The sequence below is a fragment of the Anolis sagrei genome, chromosome 1 (genome assembly GCF_037176765.1).
Source record: "Anolis sagrei isolate rAnoSag1 chromosome 1, rAnoSag1.mat, whole genome shotgun sequence".
Lineage (NCBI taxonomy): Eukaryota > Metazoa > Chordata > Lepidosauria > Squamata > Dactyloidae > Anolis > Anolis sagrei.
In genome coordinates this window covers 147697591-147714555 of record NC_090021.1, presented here as the reverse complement: position 1 = coordinate 147714555, position 16965 = coordinate 147697591, and the positions used below count along the sequence as shown (strand labels likewise).

Below are 16965 nucleotides of genomic sequence, written 5' to 3'. Positions count from 1 at the left end.
TTGAAAAACTAGTAGCTTTCTCGATTTGCCAACAAGGGACAGGCAACTGCTTGATAAACTGTTCCTATCTTCTTTAGGGAAACCTTCCGACCCCTCCTTGGGCAATCTTTCTTTACCCTGCTGGCGTGAGGCCCCAACTCCCAGCTCCAAGCTGCATTATGGATAGCCCGAGTGGTCCCTTACCAGGCAGTGGTTGCTGTAGATCTGCCAAGCTGGTGTCCTGTAGATTTGCCCCACGAAGGCTGTGGAACCATTCCTTTATTTTCCAGCAAAGCTGGCTGTATTCCCCCAGCAAAGCTGTGGAACTGTAACTTTACTCCCCAGCAAAGCTGGCTGTAGATCTGTTTCTTTAACCCCAGCAAAGCTGTAGAGGTTTTCCTTTTTCCCCAGCAAAAGCTGTAAAAACTGTAACTTTACTCCCCAGCAAAAGTTGTAAGAAGTGAAGCTTTTTACAGGTGGGACAGAGAAAGCCCACACGTCTTGCTGTAAGGCTCCAAACTGTGAGACTGAACTAAAAGTCCCCTTTTCCCTCCAAACCTGCGGAAAGGGGCGGATCTAAAGGCTCTAATGATGATTGATAGGTTGTTGGCCCTATGATTGCAACCTGGGGAAAACTACCCAATTGCAAAATGCAAGGCCCAAATTAATTCAAACAAACTAATCAGTACAAGAAAAGGAACTCAAATCTCTTGGCACAACTGTGCCAGCACAGTACAAATATACATACAAGGAACTGGATTTGCTAAACTATTTCACAATCTTCTGTCTGACTGATATTTCCCAGAAAATACCTGCGTCAAGGCTTTGCTGCTGCTCAAGTAGATGCCAGAAGGGTGAGCATGTTCTTTTAGAACAGATTAGAATAGCTTTATTGTCAATGTACTATTGTAAAATTAAATTAAATGCCTTCCTCAGCAGACACCACAAAACAACATACCCATCCCTCCACACCACAATCACCACCACTGCTTTATGTACTTGTTAATTGAGTTTCCCTTGAGAAAATGACCTTCAAAAAAGCACAATGGTATGTTGAACAGTTTAGGTGTGTAAGCAATAATGGGCTAGTTGGACAGAATAGTTTGTACAGTAAATTTTCTTGGTAAATAAGACAGCAGAATAAGTGTAGGATGCATAGCAGGCTCGAGCCTTCTTAACGGGGCAGAGCACAGACATCAAAGGGCATTGGGGGTGTCGTAAACCCAACTGCAGGGGTTAGGTCTAGGTCTTCTCTAGAGGTGCCAAGAGGTGGCTGGAAGATGAATCTCTGCAGAAGACTTGTAAAGAATAGGAAAAGCTCCATTTTGGCAAGGGTCTCGCCTGCACACTGCCTACGACCTGTAAACAACAATCACGATTAGCAGCAATACAAAAATCTACTTTTGAGACTTCCAATAATCATTGAAAATTGTTTTAGGATTTAAACAGCTGGTAAATGGGCTGGGATTTCTGGGAGTCGACATCCAAAACACTTGGAGGAGCACCATTTGAAAAATACATGGTGCTTCTTGGATAGTAGACGTTTGCATTCCTCCTGAGGATTTCTCCCTTGTTTGCTTCTAGTCAGGTTATAGCTACCTCACTTTATTTTTTAAATAATCTCTTCAGTTATTTTCCCCAGGTTTCCCATCTGGACTTTTCCTGAATCACCTGGAGATATTTGATGGTGAAATAAATGCTTAAAAATATTTTTGGTAGAGTGCTGCAGAGTAGTTAACCTCTCCAAGGTCCTATGGAGACAGATGAAGCCCCCTAATCCCTAAGAGTTGTCTGAATGTGACATTTGAGGCTGTATAATTTGTTTAAGATATTATTCAATTAGAAAAGTTCAGAAAATGGATGGAAAAATGGATTTGTCGTTTATTTGTATGGCATATTTTTTTTAACATGGAACTTGTGCTCAGTGATATTTGTAGTTTTCTTCCTTTCAATTAAATTCTTATAATTTATTACAATTTGTAATTGTTCTCCTTCATCTCTCCATTTCACCACATATATCCAGAGTCGCAAGTGCCATCTGTACTAACTGGCAGAGCCTTAATTGTTTTTATAACATGCAATTTTAAACAAGATCCTTTGGTAATGTTTGGTTGCCCACTAGATTGAAATAATAACTTTATTTCATATCCCGCCACCATCTCCCCGAAGAGAGTTGTGGCGGCTTACAAGGAGACAAGTCCTTGTATACCATATTTTTGGCATGGAAGAATAGTTCTAGCTTGTGCTCAGTGATAATTGTATTTTTCTTCTTTTCCATGAAATTCTTACAACTTATCACATTTTCCCACTGTTCTCTTTCATCTCGCCATTTCACCACATATTTCCAGAGTTGGAAGTGCCATCTGTACTAACTGGTGAAACCATCATATTTTTTATATAATGGAATTTTCAACAAGATCCTCTGGTAATGTTTGGTTGCCCACTAGAATGAAATCCACCTCACTGTCCCGAGGAAAAATCCTTTCCTTATACACTGTTGAGAACGAAGTGGCCAGGGTATCCCATTGCAGAACTGAATGAGTGGCCTAGGGAGGGAAACGATTACCCACAAAAGGTCCCCTGGAACAATCTGTACACCAAATTAACATGAGTGAATGGAGTCCACTCTGGACACATAAAAGGTACTACCTGCAGAGAAAGGCATGAAGGCATCTCTCTTAACAAAGTTCCCTTCAGAATCGAGAAAATGCTCAGGATAGAACTTAAGTGGTTTCTCCCATTGAGAATCATCGTGGAGCACAGAGGACAGTAATGGAACGATGTGGGTCCCCTGTAAGGTCAAAGCGATTGGTTATTTTAATACAATTACATATAGGACTCTACTGAAATCCTTAAAAAATAAAATTGCCTTCACATATATTGCAGGAAATGTCTCAGTACAGAAGAATTAAGATATGAGTTAGCTAGAATATCTTGCAGCTAGAAAATCTTCAAGACAATATGAAACAAATTAGATTTAGTTATCTTTTACTGGCAGATTCTCAAAAGTTTTTTAAAAAAGTTATCCATATTTCATTTCATAATTATAATAATTGCATAATTGCATCGCCATGTTTTGGGTGCTAAAAATTGCTAGAAAATCTTCAAGACGATATGAAACAAAATTAGATTTAATTATCTTTTACTAGCAGAATCTGGTGCTCATTTTTTTTAAATTATCCGTATTTAATTGCATAATAGTTGCCACCAAGTAAGAGTTAAATCGCCATGTTTTGGATGCTAAAAATTATATTTTTGTTTTCCTTTGCAGCTGATTTCTCCCTTCCTTCTGTCTTTCTCCATTTAAAAACTATAAAATGGAAATCTTCGAAGCTCCACTCTCTTCCCTTCTCCTTCCTCCCTTAGAGGCTTTACAAAACCTGGAATGGAGTTTGTTAGAGATAGGAGGAAGGAAGGACGATTAATGGTCCAGATTTTTTAAACTGCCCTAAGGTCTCAGTGGAAGGAGAAATGGGACAAGAGTCCTCTATTTTATAATTTCGAAACTGCCTTGCCTTCAAAGAAAGGAGGAAGGAAGGGAAAATCAGCCCCAAATGGCTCTGCAGTTTAAAACAAACAAAGAAACAAACAGAATCAGATTTTTTTCATGTGTAATTTTTGATTGAAAAAATGGGAAATGTGTGACTACTATGCACTGAAATATGATATGTTGCTTGAACAGTAATCCAATCACCTTTGGAATGAAGTAGCCTTTAAGAGTAACATCCATAGTGGTTGCACGTGGCACGTTGCCTGGGAGAATATTAGCAAATCTTTGAACTTCATGAATTACTGCATCTGTGTATGGCATTTTTTTTCGGTGTTCAGACCGTGGCTGAGCAGACCCAACAGTGACAGCAATTTCTTCTTGGACCTTACCTAGAAAACAGAGCAATTCTTTCTAGTAGCTGAAATCCTAAATGCCCTTTATGACCTTCTCTAGGCAAATAAGTTTCCACCATATCCTTCAGTGCTGAGAAGGGTATATTATTTCATTTATTGCTTAACTGATATCCTATCTTTCCCTTCATATAGGACCCAACTCAGAAACTCTTTTAACATGGAACTTGTTAGAAGAAACCGCCACTCCTCTTTTCCCTGCCTCCTTTTGTATTGCAGTAACAGACAGCTATAGCTACATTTCCACACATTTACTTCAATTGTCCTAATTCTTATGCAGAATGGAAATAAAGGTCTACTGGAATAATGTCAACAAAGGGAACTCACGCTGAACTTCTGGGTGCTTCATCATGAGCAAAAGGGCCCATCGCAGGGTGGTGGAAGTGGTCTCCATGCCAGCACCAAATAAATTAGCCACAAGAGTTTTTAGATTTTCGTTATGGAAATATCCATTAACATTGTTGGTCTTCTCCTATGTTGAAAAAAGAAACTATGGCTTAAAACAAAAGGGGGGACAATCTTCCATGTGCATATGTCAAAAGAAATAATGAGAAATAGGAGAAAGACGACATTCATGGAGATGGAAAGAGTAGAGACCTTGGATACATTGCATTAAAATTTACTATTTAATATCAATTTATTATACAGCATGGGCCAAAAGTCACAAAGGGGTTTCAAGATGTGAAGATAGAGAGGGGTAGGGAACCTGGCATCCCATGCATAAGCATCACTCGGCTCCAGTTGAGGGCAATCAGATGGAAATAAGCATGAGCGCATGTGGAGCACACATCTTCCTCCCATGGATTCCACTGACAAAACGGGAGCCCACCCGTGTTACCCTGGTAGCGGCATGCACCGACTCTGCGCTCCTTTAGTCACAGAGGTGCGCTGGCATCATCTGATAGGAGCTGGCTGACTTGGTGGGTGACTGGGGCTAAATTGGTGGATGCCGCTGAATGTAGTCCTGTGTGATGAGGTCGTATGGCAGTAGTGACAACCAAATAAGACAATCAGATGTGTAAGATCGGCAGGATTGTCGAAATGGAACCAAAACAGATCTTTGAGTTAATTGTACACTGATGGGTAGGAGGAAGATCCAGGTTTGTATTGTTTTTACTGATTTTATCATTTTACTGATTTTATTGGATAATGTTGAATTGTGGGAATTTGTACTGTTATATTTTTTTGTGATGATTGTTTGTGTAGCAGGCGTCTAAGTGCGCCTTGCAGCTGTAAGCCGCCCTGGGTCCCCTTCGGGGTGAGAAGGGCGGGGTACAAGAACCCCAAATAATAAAAATAAATAATAGTGCTGAGACCCCAGAAGGACTTCAACAAATCACAGCCCTAAGGTCCATAGGAATATTTGGCATCTATATCAGAGTAGAGTTGCCTTGAGTTATATAAATCTTAAGAAACAGAGGTGAAAACAAGAGAGAAGGAATGAGGCTCCCTCTGTCTCTAATTACTCTATATGCTTCTTCAGCGCCAACAATGCCACCATTTCACGTCTAGCTACAAGGATCCATTTCTGCAGTCTTGCATGCTCCCCATGAAGCATTGAATAGCTGTGTGAGGTCTCTGAAATTGTTGAGTAAGTGGGGTGAGGTTGGGCACTGAAGAGGAAGGAGATGAACACCCATCCTTGCAATGTCTTGAAAAGTACATACACACAGGCTCACATGCATATCTGGTTAATAGGGTGCTATCTTTATTATTCTATATTTTTGTGATGAATTAGCAGAAAACCCTTACTGTTAGCAGACATAAGAATATTTAGAAAATGTTGGGGTTGTTCATATGAAAATGTCAGCATCCCTCCTAGGCATGCAGCCGGGGGTGGTGGGGGGGCCTCGGGGGGCTTCAGCGCCCCCCCCCCCCAAATTCTCATGGTGGTTCGCAAGAAGGCCTTACTGGTGCATTATTTAAACTGTTATGTTTATTCATATCATGATCTGATCACCATACTCAATATATCCCATATGCATGGGGGTATTGGGGTAATGATACAAAAGGTTTGCTAGGCTAGACCCTCTTTCACTCAGACTCAGCCCCCCCAAAACTCAGCCCCCACAAACCCCCTGAAATTTTTTTAGCTCCCCCCCCCCCCCCGAAACGAAATCCTGGCTACGGGCCTGATCCCTCCCCTTGAAAAGACTTCCTTACCTCTTGCTGCCGGATAAGAAAGGTATCAATTAAGCTCCGCTGGTCATTTTCATCAAGCTCTTTGAGGCGTTTTATGAATGTAGCCTCTATGAAAGTAAAAACCTCCTTTCTGTTATCAAGGCAAGTTTTTCGACCGCCAGATAGGAAACCAAGAGCAGGAAACATGTTGTAGAACTGAAACATGGCAAAGAAAAAGAAAGTTTCCTGAAAAAAGATATTCTTTCAGGCAAATATTTTAAATACTTTCAATATATAGTAGAATCTCAAGGCACCCAAATTCACAAGCAACTGACAGAAATTTGAAGAAACAATACTTGAAATAAAGAAAATTATATCAAGTTTTAGTTTTCCATTAAGTTAAGTTTGTCTTTATTTGCTTTTAATTACTTTATTTGAATAATAATAGCAAGTCAATACAGTGTTAATGATATGATATAGCATCAAGTTTAGTACTATTTAGGCCTATTTTTAATAGCAACTCGCAAGCAACTAGAAATAACATTTATCCAGCATCTATCAATCCCCATAGGTACCAGTTAACCAAGGAGGGTGGGGGGGCTTCCACACAGCTGTATAAAATCCACATTGAACTGGATTATATGGCAGTGTGGACTCAGGTATAGGTCCCTTCCACACATCTGAATAGAATCCCATATTATCTGCTTTCAACTGGAGTCATGCCAGTGTGGACTCAGATAACCCAGTTCAAAGCAGATATTATGGGATTTTCTGCCTGGATAGTCTGTGTTATATGGCTGTGTGGAACGGCCCTAAGTGTCTACTGTATATTTGCGTTCTACAAATGCACAATCTACAGAAGCACAAAACAAGGGACACCCTAATGTACTGCAGTCTTGGTTGTTTAGTAGCATCATCTTGAATTGATGCAGAAAGCTACTAACAACTGTTGTCTGATGCTCTCATAATTCACCTACTGGAGTCAGCAGATTCAGACTGACAGGAATCTCCAGCTCCTAACAACAACTGTGCTATGCTTATGAGGAATTGGCGTTGCAGAGCAATGGAGAGATTATGCTAATCCCAGAATTAATTAAATTAATTAATTAAAGTGGAAGGTAAAAGGAAGAGGGGCCGACCAAGGGCAAGATGGATGGATGGCATCCTTGAAGTGACTGGACTGACCTTGAAGGAGCTGGGGGTGGTGATGGCTGACAGGGAGCTCTGGCGTGGGCTGGTCCATGAGGTCACGAAGAGTCGGAGATGACTGAACGAATGAACAACAACAAGCATTAATTAAACAGGAGACAATGCTTAATTAGACACCTGGTGACTTGAGTAAGTTGTCTAGAAATCTCTCAAGAACTCTCTGTCAGCTTCAGCCCCTTCCACACAGCTGTATAAAATCCACATTGAATTGTATTATATGGCAGTGTGGACTCAGATAACCCAGTTCAAAGCAGATCTTTTGGATTATCTGCCTTGATATTCTGGATTATACGGCTGTGAGGAAGGGCCCTTAGTTGCACAAACACACTGCATCACTGCCAGCTTTGGTTATATGGCGGTGTGGAAGGACCCTTGGGTTGGGCAAGATGAAGTACACTACAAAAGAAGCAGAGGCATTCAGTTCTGAATACAAGCTCAGAAAATATCAAATCCAATGCAACACACCAAGCATCCAGATAATTCAGTAGCATATTATGACATTGAGAGGTCCAGAAGAACTAATAGGACTATACTCCTTATCCATATACCAAAATACCAACTGCTTCTCTGGACCAGAGCTCCACCTTGTCTCCTGTGCTATGCTTATAAGATAATATAGTATAGTATAGTATAGTATTCTGTATATACATATAATATTTATAATATTCTAATGTAATACAATGTAAAACTAATAATAATAAATATTATAATTATATATATTTATATTACATGTAATATTACTAATAATGTTACAATATAATGGTATAGTACAATATAGTAATATATCATACTGATATTGTGCTATGCTAATAATATAATATATTGTATGTATATATATCTTGTAAGCTGCTCTGAGTCCCCTTCGGGGTGAGAAGGGCGGCATATAAATGCCATAAATAAATAAATAGTTCTGGATGAAACACCAAATTAGTTCAGTAACCAGTTTGGTCCTCTGCCATATGTGAATTGATCCTGTGACATATGGGGAAATTATTTAGTTCTTCAACTTTCAGATTCTGTATTTTTCAGAATTACAAAACCATATGAAAAGCTCACTTTCAGCCCACGCTATCTAGACTAGCAATACTTTTGGGGGTGAAAAAATAAACCAAGACTACCAGGACTGAAGGGCTTCCAAAAAGCCGGACATTTTCATTAAATAACTGCAGTAATCTTTGAAATGTAGGATCTTCATATTCGTACCGCCTGCCAAGTATTATGGATACTATAATGTTGGCAACAGCTGCATTCATGATTGTAGTTGTCTCAAATGGTTTCCCTAGACAGCAAATATAGAATTTGAACAAAAATTATAAAAGAATATCAACCTTAAATTTCCTTTTCATAGATTTAAGATCCCTGAGTCAGCTTTCCCTGTATATGCTGTGTTCGTTTTAGAAACCAAGTCTAGGTACTGATATATTTAGGATTATGTTAGCAAGGAACTATTCCAAAGATTTCAAGTATCTTGGGAACACTTGAGTGTACTTAAACCATGTTGACATAGGCCTTGGCTACACTCATCGGAAAACTCAGTTTAAAGGGCTTCGGGGCTGATCTGACACAGTCACGGGAATCCTTTGGCTGTTCACATGCTTGGCCAGTCTAGGGAAGCATGGGAGCAACCCCCTCCCTACCAGCAAGCAGCTCTCTTCCAGAGGCTTACAGACAACAGCACGTTTCTGGTCACATCGTTCATTATCTCAGCAAGTGATATGCCCTTAAACTTTTTGGTGATGTGGACAGTGGATTGGGCCAAATCCACCTGTCCAAGTCCCCAACATGCCTGGAAACTCTGTAGCTCGCTTGATGCAGGTTAATAGCTGGATGTAGCAGATGTGCCAAGTATCTGACCCACAGATCCATAACTGAGGCAGGATCTACACTGCCATAACTTCCAGTTTGAAGTTGCAGATTAACGACATTTACTTGAATTATACGAGTCTCCACTGCCATGTGATCCACTTCAATGCAGTTATCTGTATTTTGAACCTGGATTATATGGCAGTGTAGATCCAGCCTGAGTGGTGAGTCCATTTTATTCTGGCTGTGTAGACACAGCCTAGACTCAACTTTTCCAGGACAATCTTTGGAATGAATGTTCCAGACTGGATTGACACTGCCCTATATCCCAGGATGTGATCCCAGATTATCTGCTTTGAACTGGATTATATGAGTCTACACTGACACATAATCTGGGATAAGCAAATAATCTGGGATCAGATCTTGAGATATAGGGCAGTGTAGATCCAGCCCCAGAGGCTTAGCCTTTTCAGCAGAGCAGGGGTTCCCAAATTAAGCCCTGTAGGTAGGATGCAGCCCCCCAAATGTCATTTCTCCTGGCCCTGCCCTAAACTTTAGACCATCGACCTCATCAGACGGAGCTTTCTTCAGCGGCATATGGTAGTTCAGTCATAGTTTACCCACAGTGCCCACTGGCTCCCATCCCATGACGCAGAGGAACTTCTGGCGGGATTCCATGGGTAATGCAGCAATGGGGAGGCAACGGGGGTAAGTTGTGTGGCCAAAGCTTTCCCCTGTTGAATCGGCATGCTGATAAGCCAGGCAATGAAAATCTAGTAAGTTTATGTTGGTTAAAATTGTTGTACATTTTAAATGTTATATTATTCTTTCATGTTTTTTTTGTTGTTGTTTGCACTACAATTAAGATAAGTGGTGTTCATAGGAGCCCATTCATTTTTGTTCAAACTATAGTCCAGCCCCCGATCACTCTGAAGGTCTGTGAATTGGCCCTCAGCTAAAAATGTTTGAGCACCCCTGATCTTCAGCATCAAAAGGAAAAACCAACCAACCTTCATAAGATTCCAGTTTCTTTGTCAGGACATTGCACTCTTCAACAATTTTGTCCTCTATGGTTCTCTTGCCCATTCCATAATCCCGAAGTGTGGATAAGGTGAACCTCCGCATCACTTTCCAGTTCTCACCATGAGCAAAAATAACACCTGAAAAAAAACATTCAAAGTTCAATGTATAGTTCTGCTTGCATTTATTCAGTATTATAATAAGCTGAATATGTGACTTTTTGATTTTCAAAAAATCACCTACAAAATCAATTGTTTTCCCATTTATAAATCTGTCCATTTTCTCATTGTTTATATTAGGGGCCCTCAAACTAAGGCCCTCCAAGGTCATTTACTCAGCCCTCGCTAAGGGTCAACCTAAGTCTGAAACGACTTGCAAGCACACAACAACAATCCTATCTCATCAGCCAAAAGCAGGCCCACACTTCCCATTGAAATATTAATAAGTTTATATTTGTTAAAATTGTTCTTGGTTTTAATTATTGTATTGTTTTTACGTGTTTTTTCCACTACAAATAAGATGTGTGCAGTGTGCATAGGAATTCATTCACGTTTTTTTCAAATTATAATCCAGCCCTCCCACAGTTTGAGGGACTGTGACCTGGCCCTCTGTTTAAAAACCTTGGGGACCGCTGATCTATATTATCTCAGTCACTTTGGTTGTGGTGATCTGTGAAACAAAGCTTGTTTTTACTCTTGCCTTTTAATGTACTTGTCTCAATGGAAAGAAGGAATGAAAAACTTAATGTGGTTGCTTATTGTTGTAGTAGAGCCTGTGAGTAACGTTACGAACAGTAGTATGGGTGCCAGAAGGGGAAAAAGGGTTACTCGGGAGCAGGAATCTGATGATGAGCAGCAGAGGAAGAGGATTCAGGACATACTTACAGCACCTACGGATGAGTAGCCGTTTGAGGGATTCTTTGGGGATGATGGGTCAATGAGCGAAGGAGAAGAAAGAGACACCATAGATTGGACTAAGATAAGAGAAGTGCAAGCTATTTGTGAGGAGCCAACAACTACTGATGCTTTTATGGGGTTCTCTGGGGGTGAAGACTGGCAATTAGAGGATCCAACTGAGTCTTGGGGGGGGGGGGACCGATGTCTTGACAGGAGATGGAGGAATTGGAGGGAAGGACAAGGGAATTCACGTGAAGAGCTGGGAGCAGCTGTGGGGGATAATGATGGGGCGGTGGTCAGTTCACCTTCTGATGATGATTTGTAAATAAAAGTGGGTTCAGGGGTGATGGGTCCTTGCAGAAGGCAAGGTGTTGATGAGAGTTCGTGTGTTGGGTGCTGTGTATTGGAAAAGATTCTTGTAGATTTGTTGCTGCCTGTTTCGTGTTTGCTGTTGGTTTAGGATCTGCAGTTTGGACCTCCTGTTCGTTCACATGTTATTGACCCGGATTGGCTTCTCGTGAATGTGGACTTAACCCTTCCTGGACCTGGACCGGTTTGGCTAAATACGCTGCTTCTGCAGACATTGGAGCAGCGCTGTTTCGGATTTCTCCCGCTCGACCCTGGACTTTGCTTGATGACGCTTCTCTTGCTGTGGCCTCTCTTTTTTTGTTAACCAGTTGTGTACTGTGCCTTTTTGTTTTGCCTCAGAGCACCTTGTTTGATTTGTTTTTCTTTTCCCTATTCCAGTTAACCTGGATTATATTTCTGTTAACCTTTTTGGACCAGGTCTGATTTGTTTCTTGAGTTTTGACCAGTGGCACTGCATTTAGTACCTCTGCGTTCCTTTTCCTTTGTTTTAATAAACTCTGTTTTGAAGCCACTTTTGAGTCAGGCCCTTTAAGGTGTCTGTGAATCCAACACTTACATTTATTAGATTGAGGACCAAAAGCCAATCAAAATCTTTATGGGATCTCCAAACTGTATAGTTTTTGTATTGAGTTGGAGAGGGGAAAGTGTAGCTTTGTAGACTGAAAACCATAGACATGCCGTAAAAGGAGCAAGGAGGACAACTGTAGTGATCATTAAGAAATGTTGAGTCACTTGCATTAGTAATGTGATCTTTGTTGCTTGAATTGTTGTTGTGTGCCTTCAATATGGTTCCAACTTATGGTAACCCTAAGGCGAACCTATCATGGGTTCTTTGTAAAAATACTTTAATATACTAGCACATAATGTTAGCTTACCTTAATGTGAGAGAGGCCCTAAGATTATTTGGTTACTTGTAATACTGTAGCATATCTCTGGTTGATGGAATTGCAATTACTTGTAAATACTAAGCATAATAATATTTACAATATAAATGTTAATAAATAAAAAAAATGGGCTGAAAGAACTGAGATAATAAATAATTGATACAACTGTTACACTTCAAAATTTACCTCTTCCTACTTACAAACAAATTGAAATTCAATTTAAGAACAAACATGCAGAACCAATCTTGCTTGTAACTTGAGATGGCCTGTATATAGTAAAGTTATAGCAACAGTTGTATCAATTATTTATTATCTCGGTTCACAATTCTTAAGAATGGGTTTTGGACTTCAACAACAATTATATAAAACAAAATACTTCACCTAAGCCCTTTGAAAATTCTTTAAAGAATGGGATGATGGGCCTCTCAGCAAATGCGTCAGCCTGGTTCACCAGAGCCTCTTTCACCATCTCATACCCACTCAACACTACCATTTTCTGGAATCCCATTTGGATCCTGAAGACGGGACCATAAACGTTTGACAACTGGAATGAAATATATGTTCAAAGTTGACATTCAGATCTGTATTGTGGTTCTATGGATTTTTTTTATTTCTTTAAGACATTTTTATCGTGTGTAAAAAAACAGCAGCAATCCTTATTCCATATACTTATCCTCGAATATCACTGTTCATTAGAGTTATACATCTAGAAAATTTCCAGAGAATTTTAAGACATGACTTAAAAAGGACATGGAAAGAACTGGAGTAGGAAGACTACAGACTCTTTCACACAGCCATATAACCAGAATATCAAGGCAGAAAATTCACAATATCTGCTTTGAACTGGATTATCTGAGTCCACACTCAGTCTACAATGAATAACAACTGCATAGCATTATATAAACACTGTGAAAATAACATGGGACACAGATTTTAACATTGCCAGGTATACCAATTTTAGGATTTGTTCTAATGTGGCTCAAAAAAGGTATAACTTGGTGGACTTTTTCCTTCCACAAAAAGAAGAGAAAATATTACCTTCAACATTGTTCTGTGAGGCCTCTTCTGATCTATTATGTGAAGATTTCCAATGATTGGTAAAGGCTTCGGACCCGGTGGAAGATTTTGGGAACTGTTATTCCAGAAATGGCCCATTTTTAAAACCAGCAAAATTATAAGGGTAATTAGGAAAAATATTGTAATCGGATGTATCCAATCCATTTCTCCAGGAAACAGTTTTCTGCAGCACCTGCAATGAAGGTTGCAGTATGATTTCAGCAATGACAACTGACATAGGATGTCCTTATATTTTGTACACATGCACTAGACCAGGTGATAGATTGCCTTTGGCAAATCATTTATTTGCCTTGTTTATCAGGTTGAATAAACTATGCCCCACTTCCTTACCTTCAAATGTTGTTTTTCTTCTCCAGCTATTGAATGTTACTGTTGGATTACTCTTTACTTTGTCCAATTATTACCCAAAATAAAACTTTTGCAAATGGGTTCAAATTCTTAAAACCATTGACCTGGGAATTAGCAGAAATCATTTCAGGCCTCTTCTATCTTGTCCTTATATTCCAGGCTCTGATGCCAGGTTATCCACTTTGAACTAGATTATATGAGTCTCCACTGCCATATAACACAATTCAAAGCAGATAATCCAGATTTCAGATGTCATTGTAGAAGAGGCTTTGGGCTAGACAATAGGCTTGTTTAATAAAAAAAAGGTTCAAGCACCACCAGCACCACCATCATCAGTTTGGATGTAGGTGGTGCTGGTGGTTTAATTCTAAAGTCAATTCAGATTTTCACAGAAAAGAAATGTTCAAAACTTTTCAAAACATCTGAGACTTCCGAATTCTTTTGTGAATGGTTTTAAAGTGTTATTTCCTTTTTCATTGGGTGGTCTTTACTTTGAAAATAGTTGTTTTACTCCAGAAGTGGGAAAAGCAAGTGGAGTCAATACTTTTCTTCTTCGGTTTAAAACTGGCTTCTCTGGCTTGAGTGAGGCCAGGAACCAGAAGCGGGGAAAAACTGAATAATTTCCGACTCATTTCATGAGTTGTAACAAAAATGACGGAAAAAAGCTTTGAAAGGGCAAAGGGACTTCCGGTTTTCTTAAAAATTTCAAGATCGCTTCAAAAAGGCAATTTTTCTGAATTTATTCCAAATTATGAAGATTCTGACGGTACCTAACCTTGCCTACTAGACAATGCTACAGTTAGGTGGATTTATAATTGTTTGACTGGCCAAAACAAAGGGAGTTCACAAATGGCTCCTCTTCACCCTGTTTCGTGGGGCACTGGTGTTGAATTTAGAGCTAGCATGGCAGTTAAAGAGGATCCGTGCCTGGTGAGCCATATGCTGAAAACCAGATAGGCCATGACACAGCAACCAATTCACCAAGTTGAAGACAAGTCACAGTTACTTCTATTTATCTGAAAGGGATGCATGTAGGGTTTTAAGATCATGTCAGGAGCTGCTGTGGTTTTATATGTCTTTATGGATTTAATCTGAATTGTTTTCAATACTAATGATGTTTAATGCTCTTTTTATATTTGTACATTTGAAGTTGTATGCTGAAGTTTTGTTTTTAAGCCGCTTTGAGTCTCCCGTGGGAGGGATAAAGTGGGGTATAAATCAATATAATAATACAATAAATGGGGGGGTGGAGCATTACCGTGATTTGATAACAGTACCACAGGGTTTTATCCTGGGTCCAGGCCCATAGCCAGGATTTCGATTGGGGGGGGGGTGAGTTATTTTCAGGGGGGTTTCGGGGGGGCTGAGTTTCGGGGGGGGGGTGAGTCTGAGTGAAAGAGGGTCTACCCTAAATAATGCACCAGTAAGGCCTTTTCGCGAACCACCATGAGAATTTCGGGGGGGAGGGGGCTGAAGCCCCTCAAGCCCCCCCCCCGGCTACATGCCTGCCTGGGTCCAGTGCTATTCAGCATTTTTCTCAGTGCTTTGAATGGCTAAATAGAGCATGCTTATCAGAATCTGGAGATAACAGCAAAATCAGAGGAGCAATTAAGACTTCAAAGGACAGGATCAGAAACCAAAATAATAAATATATAAATACATACATTTATTGGTTACCTACCTATTTGAACAGCTCAAAGTAGGGTACAGCACAGTGTTTAGTTTTCAAAATGATCTTCGATTGTAGAGTTGGGTGAAAATGATCATACTGGTAATTGATTTCAACAGGGAGTAATACAAGGTATTGTATGTAAGCAAAATAAAATGAAGCTGTAGGGAAGAAAACATTGCCTTTGGTTGCTGCTCCTTTGGACCAAACTTTCTTTATCAGTGGATTCTGCTCTCGGCAGGACTGAGGCCGTGACTCAGCAGGGAGTGCGTCCCATTCTGCACGGCTGCCTTGCCTCCTGTCTGGGACTTGAAAGGAGAACTGCAGAAGGCGTGTATCTACCACTGAAGGACAACACCAAAGTAGGTTTGCACTTTGGGGATGATGAGGGCTTTACCTTGTGCCCAGCAGAGGCAAAGTTCATAACCTACTTTTCATATCCAGGCAACACTGAGTACATATTAATATTAATATATTCTCCCTCTAGCAGCCGGCATGTGAGAGACTAGCCCAGCTGGCAACCTGCCTCATCAAGCTATGTTGTATGTGCCAATTCACACCTGTTTTGGTAACATGTTTTTCCATAAAATGTATACACCTGCCAATAAATTACATCATGATTTTTTAATTACCAGTAGATTCGTTCTCATCCAAATGGAGGACAATGACATCAAGCAGATGCTGCATCGATCTAGGGAAGTTGTATGCCATGCGACCTGCCTCATCAACCCTACAAACTGATCCTGTCCAGATGTGACATACCAAAATCCCAAGCCCAGCCTGGGTAGATTCCATTTTGCTCAACATGAGGTTGTGTCAAACTCTGCATACATTATTCAAAGATCTCAAGAAACATGTCAGCTGCTCAACATCTTGACTCAGCAGTCTTCTTGGTTGAAATTAAGGACAGGCAGTACTAGAAAATGACTGAAAGTATCCTGCCTGGATCTCTTTCTTGTAAAAGGAAATTTCCAACACTGGTTTCTATACACAGATTTTCCTCTATGCTTCCTTACGGAGAGCTTCTGCTTCCTTCTAGAGATCTTCCACAAGATACAACAAACAGTAATATCTAATGAAATGTAAGTTTGTTACATTCACAGTACTACTTGCTATTTCTTTCTGGTATTAGGGAGTTTCCAATCAAAGATTCTTTAAACAGATTTCCTCTTTAAAGCAATAGTTTCTTTTTCTCTCTTGTAAAAGGAAACTTCTAACAAAAGGTTCTATACACAGATTTTCCTCTATACTTCCTTATGGAGAGTTTCCGCTTCCTTGTAGGAGTCTTTCACAACCGGTTTTGAACTTAAAGTCTTCTTCAGGTGGAAAAGTTCTAATTTTTACAAAATAAAGTGGACCTAAAGGGAATGAACAGAAGCAGCTAAGGAATGGTTTTTTTAAAATAGCAAGTATATTCACTTATTTCAAACGTGCAAATTATAAATTACAAGTAAAGATACAATTACTCACACCAAGTTCTCCTGAGTGATGCTTTGCTCAGTTTGATTCCATCGCGAGCATCAGGTTGACTCTACTATTTAATATAGTGCACTTAAAGAGGCCAGGTGATGACATTTATAGTGTTGTAATTGTTATTCCAAATAAGGTGTGGAAAGAATTCCTGGAGATTGCTCAAGAGGTTATTCAGGTTCATTCTTGTCTACCTTCTATTACATACAGTTCAATAAAA

General features: G+C 39.9%; 1 protein-coding gene across 2 annotated transcripts; it reads right to left on the bottom strand.

The window, feature by feature from the left end:
• Window positions 1-212: 212 nt before the first annotated feature.
• On the bottom strand, window positions 213-15617 carry LOC132781368 (cytochrome P450 2K6-like). 2 transcript variants are annotated; one of them, XM_060785584.2, is made up of 10 exons: window positions 15288-15617; window positions 13220-13430; window positions 12563-12725; window positions 10023-10172; window positions 8328-8488; window positions 6043-6216; window positions 4207-4351; window positions 3674-3858; window positions 2629-2770; window positions 213-1338 (listed from the first exon to the last, which is right to left on the bottom strand). In XM_060785584.2, the coding sequence occupies exons 2-10, from the start codon at window positions 13400-13402 to the stop codon at window positions 1154-1156; spliced, it is 1488 nt and encodes a 495-aa protein (XP_060641567.2). In that variant the 5' UTR covers window positions 13403-13430; window positions 15288-15617; the 3' UTR covers window positions 213-1153. The 2 variants fall into 2 exon arrangements, with proteins under 2 accessions (XP_060641567.2, XP_067325258.1); XM_067469157.1 differs by lacking the exon at window positions 15288-15617 and having other exon boundaries at window positions 13220-13526.
• Window positions 15618-16965: the final 1348 nt, after the last annotated feature.